Source organism: Podarcis raffonei, chromosome 14, assembly GCF_027172205.1.
Source record: "Podarcis raffonei isolate rPodRaf1 chromosome 14, rPodRaf1.pri, whole genome shotgun sequence".
Classification (NCBI taxonomy): Eukaryota; Metazoa; Chordata; class Lepidosauria; order Squamata; family Lacertidae; genus Podarcis; species Podarcis raffonei.
In genome coordinates, this window is record NC_070615.1 from 37,896,699 (window position 1) to 37,914,486 (window position 17,788).

The 17,788-nt window shown below is 44.2% G+C and overlaps 1 protein-coding gene across 1 annotated transcript in view; it reads right to left on the reverse strand.

The window, feature by feature from the left end:
* The window catches only part of SHISA9 (shisa family member 9), a 228,380-nt gene that overhangs the window by 26,748 nt on the left and 183,844 nt on the right, over window positions 1–17,788 (reverse strand). The window contains exon 3 of the mRNA XM_053364911.1: window positions 2,409–2,564. Within this exon, the coding sequence (XP_053220886.1) occupies window positions 2,409–2,564 (156 nt within the window). The remainder of the gene's footprint in view (window positions 1–2,408; window positions 2,565–17,788) is intronic.

Genomic DNA, 17,788 nt, shown 5'->3' on the forward strand with positions numbered 1-17,788 from the left:
TTATTAAAGCAAAAGGTATTATAGGTAAAGGTAAAGGGACCCCTGACCATTAGGTCCAGTCGTGACCAACTGTGGGGTTGCGGTGCTCATCTCGCTTTACTGGCCGAGGGAGCTGGCATACAGCTTCCGGGTTATGGGGCCAGCATGACTAAGCCGCTTCTGGCGAACCAGAGCAGCACACGGAAACGCTGTTTACCTTCCCGCTGGAGCAGTACCTTTTTATCTACTTGCAACTTTGACGTGCTTTCGAACTGCTAGGTTGGCAGGAGCAGGGACTGAGCAACGGGAGCTCACCCAGTCGCGGGGATTCGAACCGCCAACCTTCTGACTGGCAAGTCCTAGGCTCTGTGGTTTAACCCACAGTGTCACCCATGTCCCTAAATTATAGTACCACATAAACCATCTGATTTCCTTAGCTGGTGACATCACAAAACTGTATCAACAGAGTCAAAAGTATTACTGCTCTTCCTCTGAATGGCAGAAGATTTGCCATACTCCAATTTGCAGCCCCTCAAACTATCATCCAAACTATAGGAAAAACTTTTTTTCCTGAGATCTTCTTCTCCCCCACCTCATTTAAGGTCAGGGTTATTCTAATGGCTGCAAGTAAAGCTTGACCTGTTTATGCAATCCAAATGCTGAACTAATTCCACAGAGTCCCTGAGATAGTCCTCTTTCTAGCCAGCTGTGATGAACAAGTCCAGGTACGTTACCTCTGCTCTTGTCATTGGCGCATGAGTGAGCAGTGACCATTTAAGCATGGGAGTAAAAAAACATGCTTGATGAATCGAAAAAGAGAGAGAATAATTTATGCAGAAAAACCACTTTCAGCACTTTTCTACATGAATTATAAAGTGCTGGAGAAATCCCCCAAGAGACCACAACTGTGTCAGTCATAAGGAAAAGTCTGAAAGCAGAGTTTGGGCACATGTGTCTGAAAACTTTCCCTTAACACTATTGGCCGAAGTAGCCTTTCTAGGAGAAATATACTAGGGCTGTGCGCATTGGTTCTGTGTGTACTACAAATTGTGAGCCAGGGTGGTGGAGAGGGAACCAGGGGGGCGTAGTGGTTACAGTTGTTGGGCCAGGACCTGGGAGACCAGGGATCAAATCCTCACTTGGCCATGAAGCTCAGTGGGTGACCTTGGGCCAGCCACTGCCTCCCAGCCTAAACCACCTCACAGGGTTGTTGTGGGGATTAAATGTGGAGGGAGAGAGCCATGGAGCCACTGAGCCTTGAGCTCAATGGAGTAAAGGTGGCATATAAAAGCAATACAGTGGTCCCTCGGGATACATACACTTCAGGTTACAGATGCTTCAGGTTACAGACTCCGCTAACCCAGAATAGTACCTTGGGTTAAGAACTTTGCTTCAGGATGAGAACAGAAATAGTGCTCTGGCGGCGCAGCAACAGAGGGAGGCCCCACTCAGGTTAAGAACAGTTTCAGGTTAAGAACGGACCTCCAGAATGAATTTTATTTTCAGTCCTAAAAAAAGCTCAACAACTTTGGCCGGCTCTCACTTCATCAAATCTGTCCCTCTTTGAAAAAAGTTTGGGCACCCCTGCACTAGAGCAACAAGACTTTGACCCCTGCTCCTCCTCCTCTTGCACCCTCCATCCCCCCCAGATCAGCTTTGGGGGGTCATGAGAAGCCTCAGAACAGTACACAGAGGGAGGAGAAGGAAGAACATTCCATTTGGTAAACGTAAATGTTGGCACTGATGGAACAATCGTAATAGTGCAAAATTGAAATCCATCCAAAGTCTTCACAGTAGGCTAACTTTTACTTAACGTACACCTAAGCTAGTCATGGTGGTTCATTTCAATAGGCCTACTCTGAGCAAACATTAGCTGAATACATTGTTTACCCAATGCATTGAATACCCATTGTTTTTGAGCTATGAAACCAAGAGGTTAAATGCTGGGCTTTGTTGCACACAGCTTAAAGCTTGTATATTATTTAAAATTTAAAGAGACAGGGGATTATCAAAGTGAGACTATGGAAAACAAAGATCCCCCCTCCTAATATTGATGAAATAGTTGGACTTGTGCAAATAGCTTTGCTAGATTTCTTTTAAAAAATACACGAGGGAGAGCTTAATGAAACCGAAATAGGAAAATGTGAGAAATTGTATTCTATGTATGTGAAATATGACACGATGTATTTATAATAATTTTGTGTGAGTGATAGAAAGAATGAGGTGATTTACCATAATAATTTTGAGTACATGAAAACTTTTCTACATTATTTTATATGAAAAAGCAGGCTTGCTGCTTTTACAAAGGCCAAGAAATCTCACTCCCCCCCCCCATTTAGCTGTGTGAAATATTAAATGGACATTGGGGCATTCAGCCTGCTGAGGTGGCAAAATTAACGAAGGAGGGGAATTCAATATTCTTTGCTTACCTACTGCTTTTAGGGATGCATACTTGTTAAGCTCCTTCCCTGGCGGCTGCTGTTCGTACGGATTTGTGATCTGTCCCATGCTTGGGAAGGAGTGCGGATGTGTCAGCTGTGGGAGAAGAGGCGATGTTGGCACCACGTTGTTCATCTGTGTTGCATCTGTATAAGAGAAGTAAGCGGAAGATCATCTCACCGAAAACAAATCAGACCTCTAAGGTTCAACATCAGGGAAATGTCCTGTATGTAAGGCAATTTCAGGGGTAGGCAACACGGTGTCCTTCAGGTGTGGTGGAATACAACTCCCATGAACCCCAAGTAGGCATGAACAATGGACAGGGATGATGGGAGCAGTAGTCTAGGGTCACCTAAAGGACACTGTATTACATAATTAGGGTTGAGTGAGCCTGTCAACGTCACTTTCTCATTTCTCCACATCAGTTTGTGATATTTGCATTGCAGGGAGTTGGACTAGATGATGATGATGATGATGATGATGATGATGATGATGATAATGATAATAATAATAATAATAATAATAATAATAATAATAATAATATAATTTATTATTTATACCCCGCCCACGCCCATCTGGCTGGGTTTCCCCAGCCATTCTGGGTGGCTTCCAACCAAATATTAAAAACAATACAGCGTCAGACATTAAAAACTTCCCTAAACAGGGAAAATTAGTAAACAGAGCCGCCTTCAGTTGTCTTTTAAAAGTAAAATAGTTGTTTATTGCCTTGACATCTGCTGGGAGGGTGTTCCACAAGGCAAGCGCCACTACCAAGAAGGCCCTCTGCCTGGTTCCCTGTAACCTCACTTCTCACAGCGAGGGAACTGCCAGAAGGCCCTTGGAGCTGGACCTCAGTGTCCAGGCTGAATGATGGGGGTGGAGACGCTCCTTCAGGTATACAGGACCGAGGCCATTTAGGGCTTTAAAGATCAGCACCAACACTTTGAATTGTGCTAGGAAATGTACTGGGAGCCAATGAAGATCTTTCAGATGACCCTCATGGTCTCTTCCAACTTTACAATCTATAATTCTATATTCTTCATGAAAATTCATCGGCATCTTATTGTGAATTTCTCCTAATATGCACATTTTTTTTTTTGCAAGCAAATTTTCCTAAAGTGCGTACCTTGCAAAGCAGTTCTCCCGGATACAATGCATTTTTGTGTGCTATTTTCACCTGTATATGCATTTTAACCCTTGTGACTGTATTTTTGTACGCGTTACTTGGATGAAGAATTGCATTACAAATTGGAGAAATGTGAATTTTAAAAGATTCCTGGGTTTGCATATTGTTTCACACAGTGTGAATTAAGAAAGTTTGTATTTAAATGAAAACCAAAGTAGATTTTCCCCATTCCCATCTATATGCATATGCATTCTCACTGGGTCAGAACCCCACCCCCCCCGCTGTTAGGAAGGCTGTGGAGGTGAAGTCACATGGGCCCCACACAGGCTTTGGATATGAATTGTAGAAAGGGAAACCTTTGATGCTGACTGCTGTTTGAGGGCATCTTTATAGGTAAAGAAGTAACGCCCCAGAAAAAGCATTGCTATTTTACTAATAAGATGCTGTGTGGGGGTGTTACTGTCTGTCTATCTATATCTATCTATCATCTATCTATCATCTATCATCTATCTATCTATCTATCATCTATCATCTATCATCTATCTATCATCTATCTATCTATCTATCTATCATCTATCATCTATCTATCTATCTATCTATCTATCTATCTATCTATCATCTATCTATCATCTATCTATCTATCATCTATCTATCTATCTATCTATCTATCTATCTATCTATCTATCCATCTATCTATCATCTATCTATCATCTATCTATCTATCTATCTATCTATCTATCTATCATCTATCTATCATCTATCTATCATCTATCTATCATCTATCTATCATCTATCATCTATCTATCATCTATCTATCATCTATCTATCTATCTATCATCTATCTATCTATATCATCTATCTATCATCTATCATCTATCTATCTATCAATCATCTATCTATCTATCTATCTATCTATCTATCTATCTATCTATCATCTATCTAGCTATCTAGCTATCCATCAAAACTGGCCATCAAGGCTTGCTATTCCTTTCTAAAAATGGTATAAAAATAACCCACTAAAACTAATTTCAACACACCTTAGTGCCCTTCCACACATACCACCAAAAACAAGAGAAAGCAGCTAAAAATTAGTAAAATGGGTCATCTTATTTCACATTAGAGGCCCAGAAGAATAGGATGGTTCTAACCAGAAACATAGTAAGTTTTATGAATGCATGTGCGTGCATGCACACACACACAAATTCATTAGAGTAAAACTCATCAGAATACATTAGATAAACTATTCCAATACACTTTTAAAAGAAAAACTGTTTTTCCCATGGCTTCATTTTTATTTTTAAGCCCAGTATGCTTCATGTTTGAAGAACAATTTGAAACCAAGTCTCCTACATGAATTGGCAAGACTCTGCTGGGTCCAGCCCAAGGTTTATAGCTGCTCTAACACTGCACAGAAGTAAGTGCCACTCAACTGAATGGGACTGACTCCCAGGTAAATAGTTTTTGGATGGTAGCCATCTGAAGGCAGCCCTGTTTAGGGAAGTTTTTAATGACTGATGTTTTAATGTATTTTTAATCTTTTTTTGGAAGCCACCCAGAGTAGCTGGGGAAACCCAGCCAGATGGGCAGGGTATAAATAATAAATTACTACTACTACTACTACTACTAAGTCATCCCAGGGGCCATAGAATATAGTAGGTTCCTTCTCTGACAATGGAGAGGAAGATTATTCTTCCATTGCTGCAGTATAAGTGGACTCTTAATTGCATATTGTTGGACCCAAGAGGCATCATTCAGGTGGTGAACTTCTAGGCTGTCTCTAATTGCCTCACACCCCTGGAATTTTGGCATCCTAATTAGCTGAGTTACTTAGCTACTTAGCTAACCTACTTAGTTAACCTATCCATTCTTAAGGAAATCAGCCCTGAGTGCTCACTGGAAGGACAGATCGTGAAGCTGAGGCTCCAATACTTTGGCCACCTCATGAGAAGAGAAGACTCCCTGGAAAAGACCCTGATGTTGGGAAAGATGGAGGGCACAAGGAGAAGGGGACGATAGAGGACAAGATGGTTGGATAGTGTTCTCAAAGCTACCAGCATGAGTTTGACCAAACTGCGGGAGGCAGTGGAAGACAGGAGTGCCTGGCGTGCTCTGGTCCATGGGGTCATGAAGAGTCGGACACGACTAAACGACTAAACAACAACAACAAGTAGCTGAGTTGGCCTCATATAACATCCACAGTATAGCAGTTGCTTGCTCCTCTATTGTCCTATCATTGAGTTCCTTTCAGCTCAAAAAGAGGATGGGGAAACAGCCACGATACCTTTAATGTGCCTTATTACCTCTTTCCTAATATTTCAACATTAGGGCACTCCCGTTGCCTTTTAATGCTGTCGCTCAACAAAGTGGCTGAGAACCATCTATCACTTGTAACAGCCATGGCATGGCTCGCTCCAATCTAAATCACAGCACAAATCACACAGCAGTGCCTGTTTTCTGCTTACTCCCTACAGAGGAGCCAGAAAGCTGAACTCGTGTGGCAGGCTAGTTAACTCCCCACAACATCAAATTCAGGGTTAGAATGTTCAAGTCCAAGTGGGAGCAATCTTGTTCATGCAGAGCGAATTGTTCCCTTCCCAGGAATCTGGCGGTGGCCTCAATGGCTCTGCAAAGGAAGCCAGGATTTTGAGGGACTCTTGCCACATGGTTTTCTGCAAATGGCTAATGGAGCAGAGTAGATCAGCAGGAGCACCCAGGGGAAAATATAAAAAAAACCCCACCCTGCCAATACCAAAGGAAATCGCTTGAAAGTCTGAATGCCAATCTCAATTAATAGGGAAAGCAATTCTGAAGAGTGGATGGAGAAATTAGGTGAAATTTCAGGGGGTGGAGGCTTATAATAGATGTCTTGAAGATGGACCTGAAATTCAGGAGAGTGAAATTTTAGAACCCTGGGTGTCATCTCTTGGGTATCACCTGAGTGTCACAAAATTTGTCTTGCATCTGTATCTTTGGTAAGGAGCCTGATCTCTCTTGTAGCTGCTCTATGCCTTTTCAATCCAACTCCTTATTTAGACCCAGTGGCATGTGGTCAGTGGACTAGGGGGACCAGGCTAGTCCCCTAAATGTTCCTGGTAAATTAGAGTATGAAAGTATTAAAGCCTAGTGCCTCCTTCCCAAAACCTGGGAAGCTTCTGCCTGGGCTAGGGAGGGAGGCGTGATGCTCCAACAGGCTCCAAGAGCCCTTCTGCCACCTTCCCAAAGCCCGCCTGGCAGGCATGATGCTCCTTCTGCCCAGCTTAGGGAGGGAGGCATGATGCTCACCTGTCATGATGTGCCCCCCCCAATCACCACCACAAACTGGTGCCTCTGGTTCTAACTGCTCCCCTACAAAAAATTTCACCACTGGACTAGACCTGTAACAGACAAAGCTCTAGCCACCCATTCCCACTATAATGGGGAACCTGAAAATAGTTGTTCTCCCCTCCCATTTACACAGAAGTGGATGGAATTTGCAGGTCTGATCCAGCAAGGCTCTTGTTACATTTTTATGTTCTTATGCTATTGTTATAGGTCTTTGGTGCTGGGGTTTGTGGGTGCAAGTCATACATAATTCTTAGAATTAGTACAAGTTAGAATCAATCAAGGTTTGATTAAACTGTGCCAAACATGGAAATTCCTGGGTTCCGCTTATGCTAAGGAGCCAGAGGGCTAGCTGAGCGTAAGTCATTAAGGGGCAAAACAGAGTAATGGCCCATCAAGAGAGAGTGAAGACTGCCAGACAAGGAGAGGTGGGGCTCCTCTTCCAGCTGTGAGCTAGTGGGCAGAGACCACAGAGGATTTAAATGACAAGCAAACAGGAGGGAAATATTGGTTTTGCAAGTGGTTTGGCAAGCAGAGGGGGTGGGGGTGGGCAGAACACCATGTCAGCTGAGGAAGACAGGCTAGAACAAAGAGACAGAGAGAGGATGGTGGATTTCTCTGTCTTTAGACCTAAGCCTGCTAAGCCTGTGGAAGAAGCAAGAGCCCCTCTTGAAATGTGATGTGTGTAAATAAAACCGTCTATTATAAAGACACCACAGTCTCTGCTGTGCCTCATTGTCCCAAAAGGGGACACAGACCTTGATAAGCACAACTGCAACGCTGTGGAGATTGGGGTGGCATGCAACATTATGTTCTTTTTAAATTTTTAGGGCAAGTTACTGACCTTGACATCCAGAGGCTGACTGGCAGCCTAGGAGTTAAAGAAGTGAAATCTCCAGTTGGAGAATATATGCCTCTTGTAGGTCACAAAGATCCATTGCATTGCTTAAACTGATTTTTAATCACGTTTTTTCTTTTTTAGTATCATTCATTTATTGAATTCATATCCCACCATCCCTTCCAAAGGAGTCACATCCTCAATATAATTTTTTTTTATAAAACAGTTAAAACATCTAAAAAGAGTTTCAGTTATTCCCCCTCCAAAACACACACACACCAACGCCCAGTTTCAGTTAAAAACATCCTCTCATCCAGTGATATCAGGGTTATATTTGTTGTAACCTGCCCTGAGACCCTATGGTAGGGTTATCAGCTGTCCCTGGTTCCCGGGGATAGTCCCCGAATTTGCAAATCTGTCCCCGGACAAATTCCATCCCTGGAATGTCCCCAGATTTGCAAATCTTTCCCTGGGAAATGTGGCAGCAACAGCCTCAGCAGCCCAGAGCCAGCCTGGTAGCACAGTTGGCTCTGTCTGGCTTCAGGAGCTGTTTGCTGCTCGCTGCCGTGGCGCCGGCCATTTTGCCTCGCCGGAAGTCCCCATATGATGTGTCTTGTGTGCAACACATCATATGGGGACTTCTGGCGAGGAAAAATGGCGGGTGCCATGGCAGTGAGCAGCTCCTGAAGCCAGCCAGAGCCAACTGCGCTACCAGGCTGGTACTAGGGATATCCGGTGCTACGGATCTCCTGCCCCCTTCCCCCTTTGTTTTGACTGATTGGGGGAGGCTTGGGAGTTTTTAAAAAAACTCTGCACATTTATGTTTCACAAGGTGCGAAAGAAGGGCTTTGCCTGGCAGAGAAACCGTGCGCCTTGCACCCCTCCTGGGCAATGCCCGCCCCCCCGCATCTCCTGAGCCTCCCCCGATCAGTCAAAACAAAGGGGAAAGGAGGCAGGAGATCAGGGAAGGCTCAGGAGTTATGGGCGGGTGGTGCGCCGTTGCCCAGTTTTTTATAAACTCTGCACATTTATGTTTGCACCTTTCTACAATATGCATGTGTGCTTGGGCCCAGGGTCTTTTGCCTCACCATCCCCACTACTGACTCCCTGTTGCTACTCAGCTTCAAAAAAGAAAAAAGAAAAAAAGAAAGGGTCCCCGGATTCATTGAAAAAAATCTGGTAACCATACCCTATGGGGAAGGGTAAGAAATCCTATAATGACAAATGTTGGCAGCAGATTTGGGGAACCCTCTCCCTTGATGGCACTACCTCCTCAGTGCTGTAGGTGATTTGCTTGCCTTGGATCTCTGGGAACAACCCAGACCACTACCCAGGGGAAGAGGGCATGGCCAGGGCTGAAACCACATTGGGGGGTAGGTGTTTCCCTCCTCCAGTGGGCCCGCAGCACCCCCCTGCTGCCTGCTGCAAAGCTTATCACGAAGGAGGGAGCATGGACATGCAGAGAAAAGTTCTCTCTCTCTCTCTCTCTCTCTCTCTCTCTCTCTCTCTCATAACAACTAGAACTTCTGACAACCAACGAAGCTGCATGTTGGAAGATACAGGACAGACAAAATAAAGTTCTTCTTCATGCACCACATAGTTGAACCATGGAACCTGCTCCCACAGGAGGCAAAGAAGGCCACCAATTTGGATAGGCTTAGAAGAAGATCAGACAAATTCATGGAGGATAATGGCTACCAGCCACAATCTCTGTCCAGCCACCTCTGCTGTCAGGGGCAATATTCCCCTGAATGCCAGTTGCTGGGAATCGCAAATGGGGAAAATAATGTTGCCCTCAGTCCCTGCTTGCCAGCTTCCCGTAGACATTTGATTGGCCACTATGAGAGCCAGATGCTGGATTACAGGGCCATTGGCTTGATCCAGTAGGGCTCTCTGCTGATGTTCTTACCTGGGAGACCAGGGTTCAAGTCCCTGCTCCACGAAGCTCGCTGGGTGACCTTCCCCCCTCAGCCTAATCTACCTCACAGGGTTGTTGCTGGGATTAAATGAGGTGAGATGGTAGGGGAATCATGTAGACCACCTTGAGCTCCTTGGAGAAGAAGTTGGGGTATAAATGCAGATAAATAATAAAGAAATGAATGTTCAAAGCTCTTGGCGGTAGCTGCACCTTGCGGCAAGGACTTCCACGAGCAGAGAAGAAATTTAAAACAGAGCAGAACTAATGCTCAGCGAGCATTGAAAGAGTCTTCTAATATGCCAGGTGAAATCATACATAATTGAAAAGTAAAAAGGGGAGGGGGAACGAGGAGAAAAGATCTTTCTCTCGCTGACACTTTGCTCTTCACACTGAAGATATTCTCTCTCCCCCCTCCCCACCACCACCTCAGATAAGAGATAAGCTCAAGGGTGAGCTTTGTTACCATTTCGGCCGCAGCAGCCCTTCTTTTTTACCCATCAGCCTTCAGCCTCAAAGGCAGTCAAGATGCTGCGGGTGTCTCAACCTGATGTTATTTTAAGAACCTATTTCTCTGGAGCTTCCGCAGTGATCGATAAGGACTGTATCTAGACGGGGATGTCTTGTCGTGATGATGACCCACTTCTATTTTGGGTTGCGAGGGAGGCCTTCTGATGAAGTGAGACTATTTCACTAGCAAAAGGACGCGAGGGCAGGGGGGAAACCCATACCTTTCAGCATATGGAAACGAGAGTGGCAGAAAAATTAATGGAGTGTGAAACATTTTCTATTATTATTTGTAGGTGTCCCCAGTGTCGGATAGGGATGCTGATGCTGCAACAGAGACAGGGAACTTAATTTCAGTCAGAGAACAGTAAGAACTTGATCTTTGAGTGTGGCAGCACCTACTCTTCGGAACTACCTGCCTGTTGATATCAGGCCGGTTCCTTCACTATACTGTTCTGCACCTGCTAAAAACATTTTTGTTTAGACAAGCCTATCCAGATATTTAGCATGTTGATGTGTGTTTTGCTCTACTGTTTTTGTTTTACTGTTGATTTGCATTTTTCAATGCTTTAAATTATTGTTGTTATTTGTTTTCATTGATTTTACTGGTTTAGCTTTTTGCCAACCACTTTGAGGTTGTTGGGTTTTATAGTAGTAGTAGTAGTAGTAGTAGTAGTAATTTATTTATGCCCCATCTGACTCTGGGTGGCTTCCAACATATATAAAAATATAATAAAAGATTAAACATTAAAAAGCTTTTTACAACCAAGTGTTGTAAAATTTAATGAAATAAATAGATAATAAGCCGTGTTCCCACATGACGGTGGTGAGTAGGACTGGATGCAAAAGTGGGCATAACCAAAGATGAAAGTGGGCAGAGTTAAGGATGAGACTCTGACCTTTGTACCATAGGTTGCATTCGAGCCATACTTAAGCCAGAGGTGTCTACACACCCACCCACCCACCCACACCACTCCATCACCCATTCACAATTAAATGATCACAATTCACAATGACCACACTTCAAACACACATTTCAGCTACTCATAATAACTCAAGGAAGGCATGGAACAGAAGCTGAGAAGGGATGGTGGTCGCTTAAGGAGAGTCCTGAAAACCAGACAGAGAGGTTCTACATATTGTCTTCATCTGTACTAGTGGTAGTCACTAGTAGGGCAGTGGACGACACTGACAGTAGCCAGAATGGGCCAGGACACTGGAGGATAGATTCCCTACTGAGGGCATCCTTGGCAAAGGATGAGGTATAAAGGCTATCAAATATTCATTCAGACAACTCAAGGTCTGACCAGTGATCCACTAGCTGTGGTACCACAACTAAGAAGGCCCTGCCTCATACGCATGCCAATTTAATGGACCTTAAATAATGGAGCCTCAGCAAGGGGCCCCTCTGAAGCCCATCTTAGAGCTCAGTTTGGTTCATACAAGTGCAGGTGAGTCTTCAAAAAGACCTGCATTGTTACCTTCCAAAGTCCAGCCCTGAAAAGACTATTCGGTCAGTCTACATGATGACCTGGATTACCTGACAGAAGCATCCTGGACAATCTCTCTCCCTGGCACTTCCTTCAAATGCCCATGAGCATCTCTACGAAGCTACCTAAGCCATTCATGTATCAAGCCTGCACGTGGGGTCCCCCCCCCCTTTAAGTCGCTTTGGGATTTGCAAATATTTTCGATCAGGCAGTTCATTTCACAAATCCTCTCCAACATTAGTCACACACTCCTTTGCTGCTGGCAGGGATTTGCCTGCTTTCAGCAATGCGTTTGTGTTTTCCACCGTGCGGTGGAATGCAAAAGTCAACAGGAACACAGGAAAACATAGAGCAGAGGGCAGGAAACAAACCCAAGAAAGGGGAGATGGATTGGGAAAACATCACATGCTCTGAGCTATAGCTTGAGACTCAAACAACAGTCCTGCATCTCCTTCAATGTTGTCGTCTGCTCTAAACAGCCCTTCCTCCCATATGAGCCCAGGGCAGTTTACAAGGATTATGTACAGCCTCTTCCATCGAAGACTTTTGCATTACAAACCTGTGCCACACATGTCAGCAATTCAGGTGCCCACAGTAATAGGACATCGCTGTGTTAAATCTCGACTAGGAATGGGTCTGCTCAGCAGCAGTGACATATGGTTTTCAGGGAAATTGAAATGCAGAATGCAGACGAAACACTCCTGTCCCCAGAGTTTCTAATTGTTTGCCATGTTTTACAGTGCTCAGGTCATAGCATACCAAGTAAACACAAACACATACACAATACATGTTCACTTCTAGGCAGAGTTCACCTACGCTCAATATGCACACAGATTTAGAATGAGCTACAGAAACACGTATAATTTTAAAAATCTAAGCAGAAGCAAAGCATTTCGCATCACCAGAGTGGCTTGTTCCTTTTCAGCTGGCAAGTTAAGTTGCTATGGCAAAAAAGGTGACCAATAAATTTAATAATACTAATAATTAACAATACTAATACAGTGGTACCTCGGGTTACAGACGCTTCAGGTTACAGACTCCGCTAACCCAGAAATAGTACCTCGGGTTAAGAACTTTGCTTCAGGATGAGAACAGAAATCGTGCTCCGGTGGCGCGGCAGCAGCAGGAGGCCCCATTAGCTAAAGTGGTGCTTCAGGTTAAGAACAGTTTCAGGTTAAGAACGGACCTCCGGAACGAATTAAGTACTTAACCCGAGGTACCACTGTAATCAGTGCTGTTTTTATAGAAAAAGAGGTGCTGGAACTCACCATGAACACCTCCCTTGCTCTTTTATAACAGCAATGGTGCCCAACACCTCCCTTGCTCTCTTATAATGGCAACAGTGCCCACCTGAGAGATGCAGGGACTGAGTTCTGGTGAGTTCTGGCTGAAAAAAATGCCCTGCTAATAATTAATGTGATTACTTTGTAGTCTACTGCATCTAGAAGGCCATGCAGGGGCATAAAAACAGGATTGGAGGAAAGTTGTTTCTCCAGATGCTGTTGGATTCCAGTTCCCCCATCCCTAATGGTAAGGGATGATGAGGGCTAGTTCACGAGTCCCGTGAAGATGTCTTGTCAGGGTTGGTCAGAAGGGAAGGAAGAATGGGCTGACTCAGTAATGGACAGCTTCCTAGGTTTCTATGTTCCTTGAACTGGAAAAGGGGAGATAGCCACCATTTTTCAGTCTCACGCAGTGGGCAGTCTTGTGCCAATATGAGCGGCCTGGGACACTGCCTTCAAGCACAAATTAAAGGAGCAAATATCTACTGCGTACAATGTTTTTACATGAACCAAAACAACCTGCAGAACCTTTCGTTCTTCAAATAGGAGGAAATCTACCCAGAAGACAGATAAATGTGAACCAAATGTGAACCAAATTGCCAATTAGGAGATCACCCAGGCCTGGCAAAACCCAATCATCTAATGGATGTATTCTACCGCTCAGTGATAAGGGCTTTAAAGACCCATTCACCTCTTCCCCCAGCTAGCCTGTTTTGCATTCCTTATTATTTTCATGGCGGTATGAATGCCCTTTGCAGAATTGCTCCTTTGACAACTAAATAGAGGCACAAAGGGCAGTTTTGCAATTTTTAAATGTATGCTTCTGTCCCGTGGCTAGAGGCTGAGTAGAGGACCTGACCTTTTGGATGATAAATGGTGAAAATCAGACACATAGATTAGTAATAATGTTGTTGGGGATGTATTCATTTAAAAGCATAGCCTCTTTTTGCATGGCATTATTGGTTCTTGTCAAAGCATGGGATTTCCTCGAGGAATTATACACATTCACACTGGGGCAGTAAAAAGTCCTGGATTTTGCACTGCCTGCCCCTGTGCTTGCAAAGTTTCAGTGCTGTTTACGAGCTGTGTTGCTCAATCCCCTATAGAACAGTGTGGAATCAGAGTGTCACCCATGCAACTAAAGGACGAGAAGCAGTGGTCAAAACTCTCATCTCTCACCTTCCTATCCGTATTGGTAAGTAAGAAACTAAGATACAGTGGTACCTCAGGTTACATACGCTTCAGGTTACATACGCTTTCAGGTTACAGACTCCACTAACCCAGAAATAGTGCTTCAGGTTAAGAACTTTGCTTCAGGATGAGAACAGAAATCGGGCTCCGGTGGCGCGGCAGCAGCAGGAGGCCCCATTCGCTAAAGTGGTGCTTCAGGTTAAGAACAGTTTCAGGTTAAGAACGGACCTCCGGAACGAATTAAGTACTTAAACCGAGGTACCACTGTATACTGATTGGTCCATCAAGTACAGTACTGTCTATAACAGGCTTCCTCAAACTCGGCCCTCCAGATGTTTTTGTCCTACAAGTCCCATGATCCCTAGCTAGCAGGACCAGTGGTCAGGGATGATGGGAACTGTAGTCTCAAAACATCTGGAGGGCTGAGTTTGAGGAAGCTTGGTCTACACTGACTGGAGGTGGGTTTCCAAGTTTTGAGTATCTACACTTCCGACATGTGTTGCCATACGCCCGGGTTTTCCCAGACATTTTGCCGATTTACAGAAATTCCGCCCGGATACTATTTCCAGCAGTCAAATCCCAGCTATGGCTGAGAAATTCCAGACGTATGGCAGCCCTACCCCTGCCTGATGACAATAGGCAAGGAGTTCCAATGTGCAGTGTTGCCATACTAGTACCTGACCTACTGGTGAGTGTTAATTCTCTCTTACATTTTGATATGAGCTGTTAATTGCTGATTTCTAAGTGGCTGATCGCCGAAGAATTGATGCTTTTGAATTATGGTGCTGGAAGAGACTCTTGAGAGTCCCATAGACTGCAAGAAGATCAAACCTATCCATTCTTAAGGAAATCAGCCCGGAGTGCTCACTGGAAGGACAGATCCTGAAGCTGAGGCTCTAATACTTTGGCCACCTCATGAGAAGAGAAGATTCCCTGGAAAGATGGAAAGATGGAGGGCACAAGGAGACGGGGATGACAGAGGACGAGATGGTTGGACAGTGTTCTCGAAGCTACCATCATGAGTTTGACCAAACTGCGGGAGGCAGTGGAAGACAGAAGTGCCTGGTGTGCTCTGGTGCATGGGGTCACGAAGAGTCGGACACGACTAAACAACAACAACAACAAAGTGGCTTTTTGTTCATTTAGTGCAGTAGTATTATACTTTTTATAAAGTATCATGACTGGACTACTGCATTTAGATGATTTTGTGTTGTTGTTTTTTAATGTGAACTGCTTTGGGCACAGATGTATTTGTGGAAAGTGCAGTATATAAATAAAATTGACTATGACTAAATTAGCACATGGACATTTTATGCAAGCCAGCATCCTCCTTGATCTTCTTTCTTTTTTTGGTGGTATGTCAGTGGCTGCTCTGTCAGATGTTCTTATCTTCCTCAGACAATAATAAAAGCTGGTGGACCTCCTTCTCTACACATTGAATGCTGCCTCTGCTGGATTCAAGGGGTCAGGGAGCGTAGGTGTGGTGAACCTTTGGCTCTCCAGATGTTGCAGCTCCTGCCATCTCTGACCATTGTACATGCTTGCTAGGGCTGATGGGAGTTGTAGTTCAGCAATATCTGGAAGACCACAGGCTCCCCATACCTGCCTTACTGCCTTCAGTGAGACCTCCACTTCACTGTTCTTGTCACAGCGCCACCTGGCTATGCCACCTGTTCTTATGACCTAATCCAGGCATAGGCAAACTCGGCCCTCCAGATGCTTTGGGACTACAACTCCCATCATCCCTAGCTAACAGGACCAGTGGTCAGGGATGATGGGAATTGTAGTCTCAAAAACATCTGGGGGGCTGAGTTTGCCTATAACTGACCTAGTCACATCATAAGAAGTATGGTGGGATATGCATTCATAACTGGGATCAGGGAGAAATGAATTACTCTCTCTCTCTGTGTGTGTGTGTTTCTGTGTTTGTGTTTGTACAGAGAGAGTTCAGCTTGCTGAGGCTTCTTTTGAATTGAGCCGAGGAGAATTTGCTCATCAATAATTGCCTCACAGATTCTTACATAGAAAGATTTCCAGCCTTTCTGGCACGGCTTCTTTGGGTAGCTGGAATGTAAAAGTGGTGAATAATTCAACATCCCACTGACCTTTATGATTTTTCTCTTCATATAAGGAGGAAATGTGCTCCCATTGAACACAAGGCCAGCAGGCTTTTCTCTTTCAGTTGGAGCATGTTAACCAGGAATGGTGGGAGGAAAAAGATTGGCTTGGTTTCTTGGGGTAAACATGTGTTTATTATTTATTATCATTACAGTTCTGTCCCACCTTTCCTTCAAGGAAATCAAAGCAACGTATGTGGTTCTGCTTCCCACTTTTTATCTTCACAACAACCCTCTGAGGTAGACTGTGACTGGCCCTAGATCGGCAAGTCAGCTTTGTGGCTCAAGTAGGGATTTGAACCCTGGTCTCCTGGGTGCTAGTCCAGTGCTCTAACCAATGCACCACAGGGGCTCTCGGGCAAATCTGCACCCAGGATTGCCTTCTTTAAAGTTTACAAGTGTCCATAGGGGAGGCTGAGGTGGGGATCATTCCCTATACCCCCTTAGGCTGTGTTCTTCATGCAAATAATCCAGCAAGAGCTGCTAATTGCTTTCTGTGTGAAAACTTACAAGTACTCATCCGTTTTAGATGCAGAAGTAAGTCTGATAAAGCAGTCAGCAGTTTAGTGGGAGATGTCCCTAATCCGAAATTCTGGGCCTAGGTTCAATTTCTAGTATATCCAGGTAGGTCTGAGGGTGACTCCTACTGGAAATGCTGGGCATCAGGGCAAGATGGACCAATTGTCTGACTTGGTGTAAGCAGCTTCCTATGTCCTATGTTCCTATGTTCGGCTGATCGGAAGAATTGATGCTTTTGAATTATGGTGCTGGAGGAGACTCTTGAGAGTCCCATGGACTGCAAGAAGATCAAACGCATCCATTCTTAAGGAAATCAGCCCTGAGTGCTCACTGGAAGGACAGATCCCGAAGCTGAGGCTCCAATACTTTGGCCACCTCATCAGAAGAGAAGACTCCCTGGAAAAGACCCTGATGTTGGGAAAGATGGAGGGCACAAGGAGAAGGGGACGACAGAGGACAAGATGGTTGGACAGTGTTCTTGAAGCTACAAACATGAGTCTGACCAAACTGTGGGAGGCAGTGGAAGACAGGAGTGCCTGGCGTGCTCTGGTCCATGGGGTCACAAAGAGTCGGACATGACTAAACGACTAAACAACAACAAATGTCACAAACACACACACATACTCATACTCATTCATTTCATTCATTTATTATATTTCTATGCTGTTTTTCACTCATATGTGTCACAAAGCAGCTTACATACAATAAAAAATAACATAACATAATAATAATAATGACATAGGACTCATTTAGATTGGTAAATAAAAGTGTGTGTATGCAATATAACACTGTGACACCAGGTGGCGCTGTGGAGTTCTGTCTCTCCCTACCAGATTTCCCTGTATGAGTTTACAACGCTTTTAACTAAATTGCTCCTTTGATGTGTCTAGGTCCAGCCATAGTAGAACATCACAATTGCAACATAAATTATATAAAATAATTAACAAATCATCAATAAAACAACTACCTTCTATAAAACATGATTAACAAGACAACTTAAAAACAGGTTGAACAGCAGAACCACAAGAATAGTAATATTAATAATAATAGTAATAATAATAAT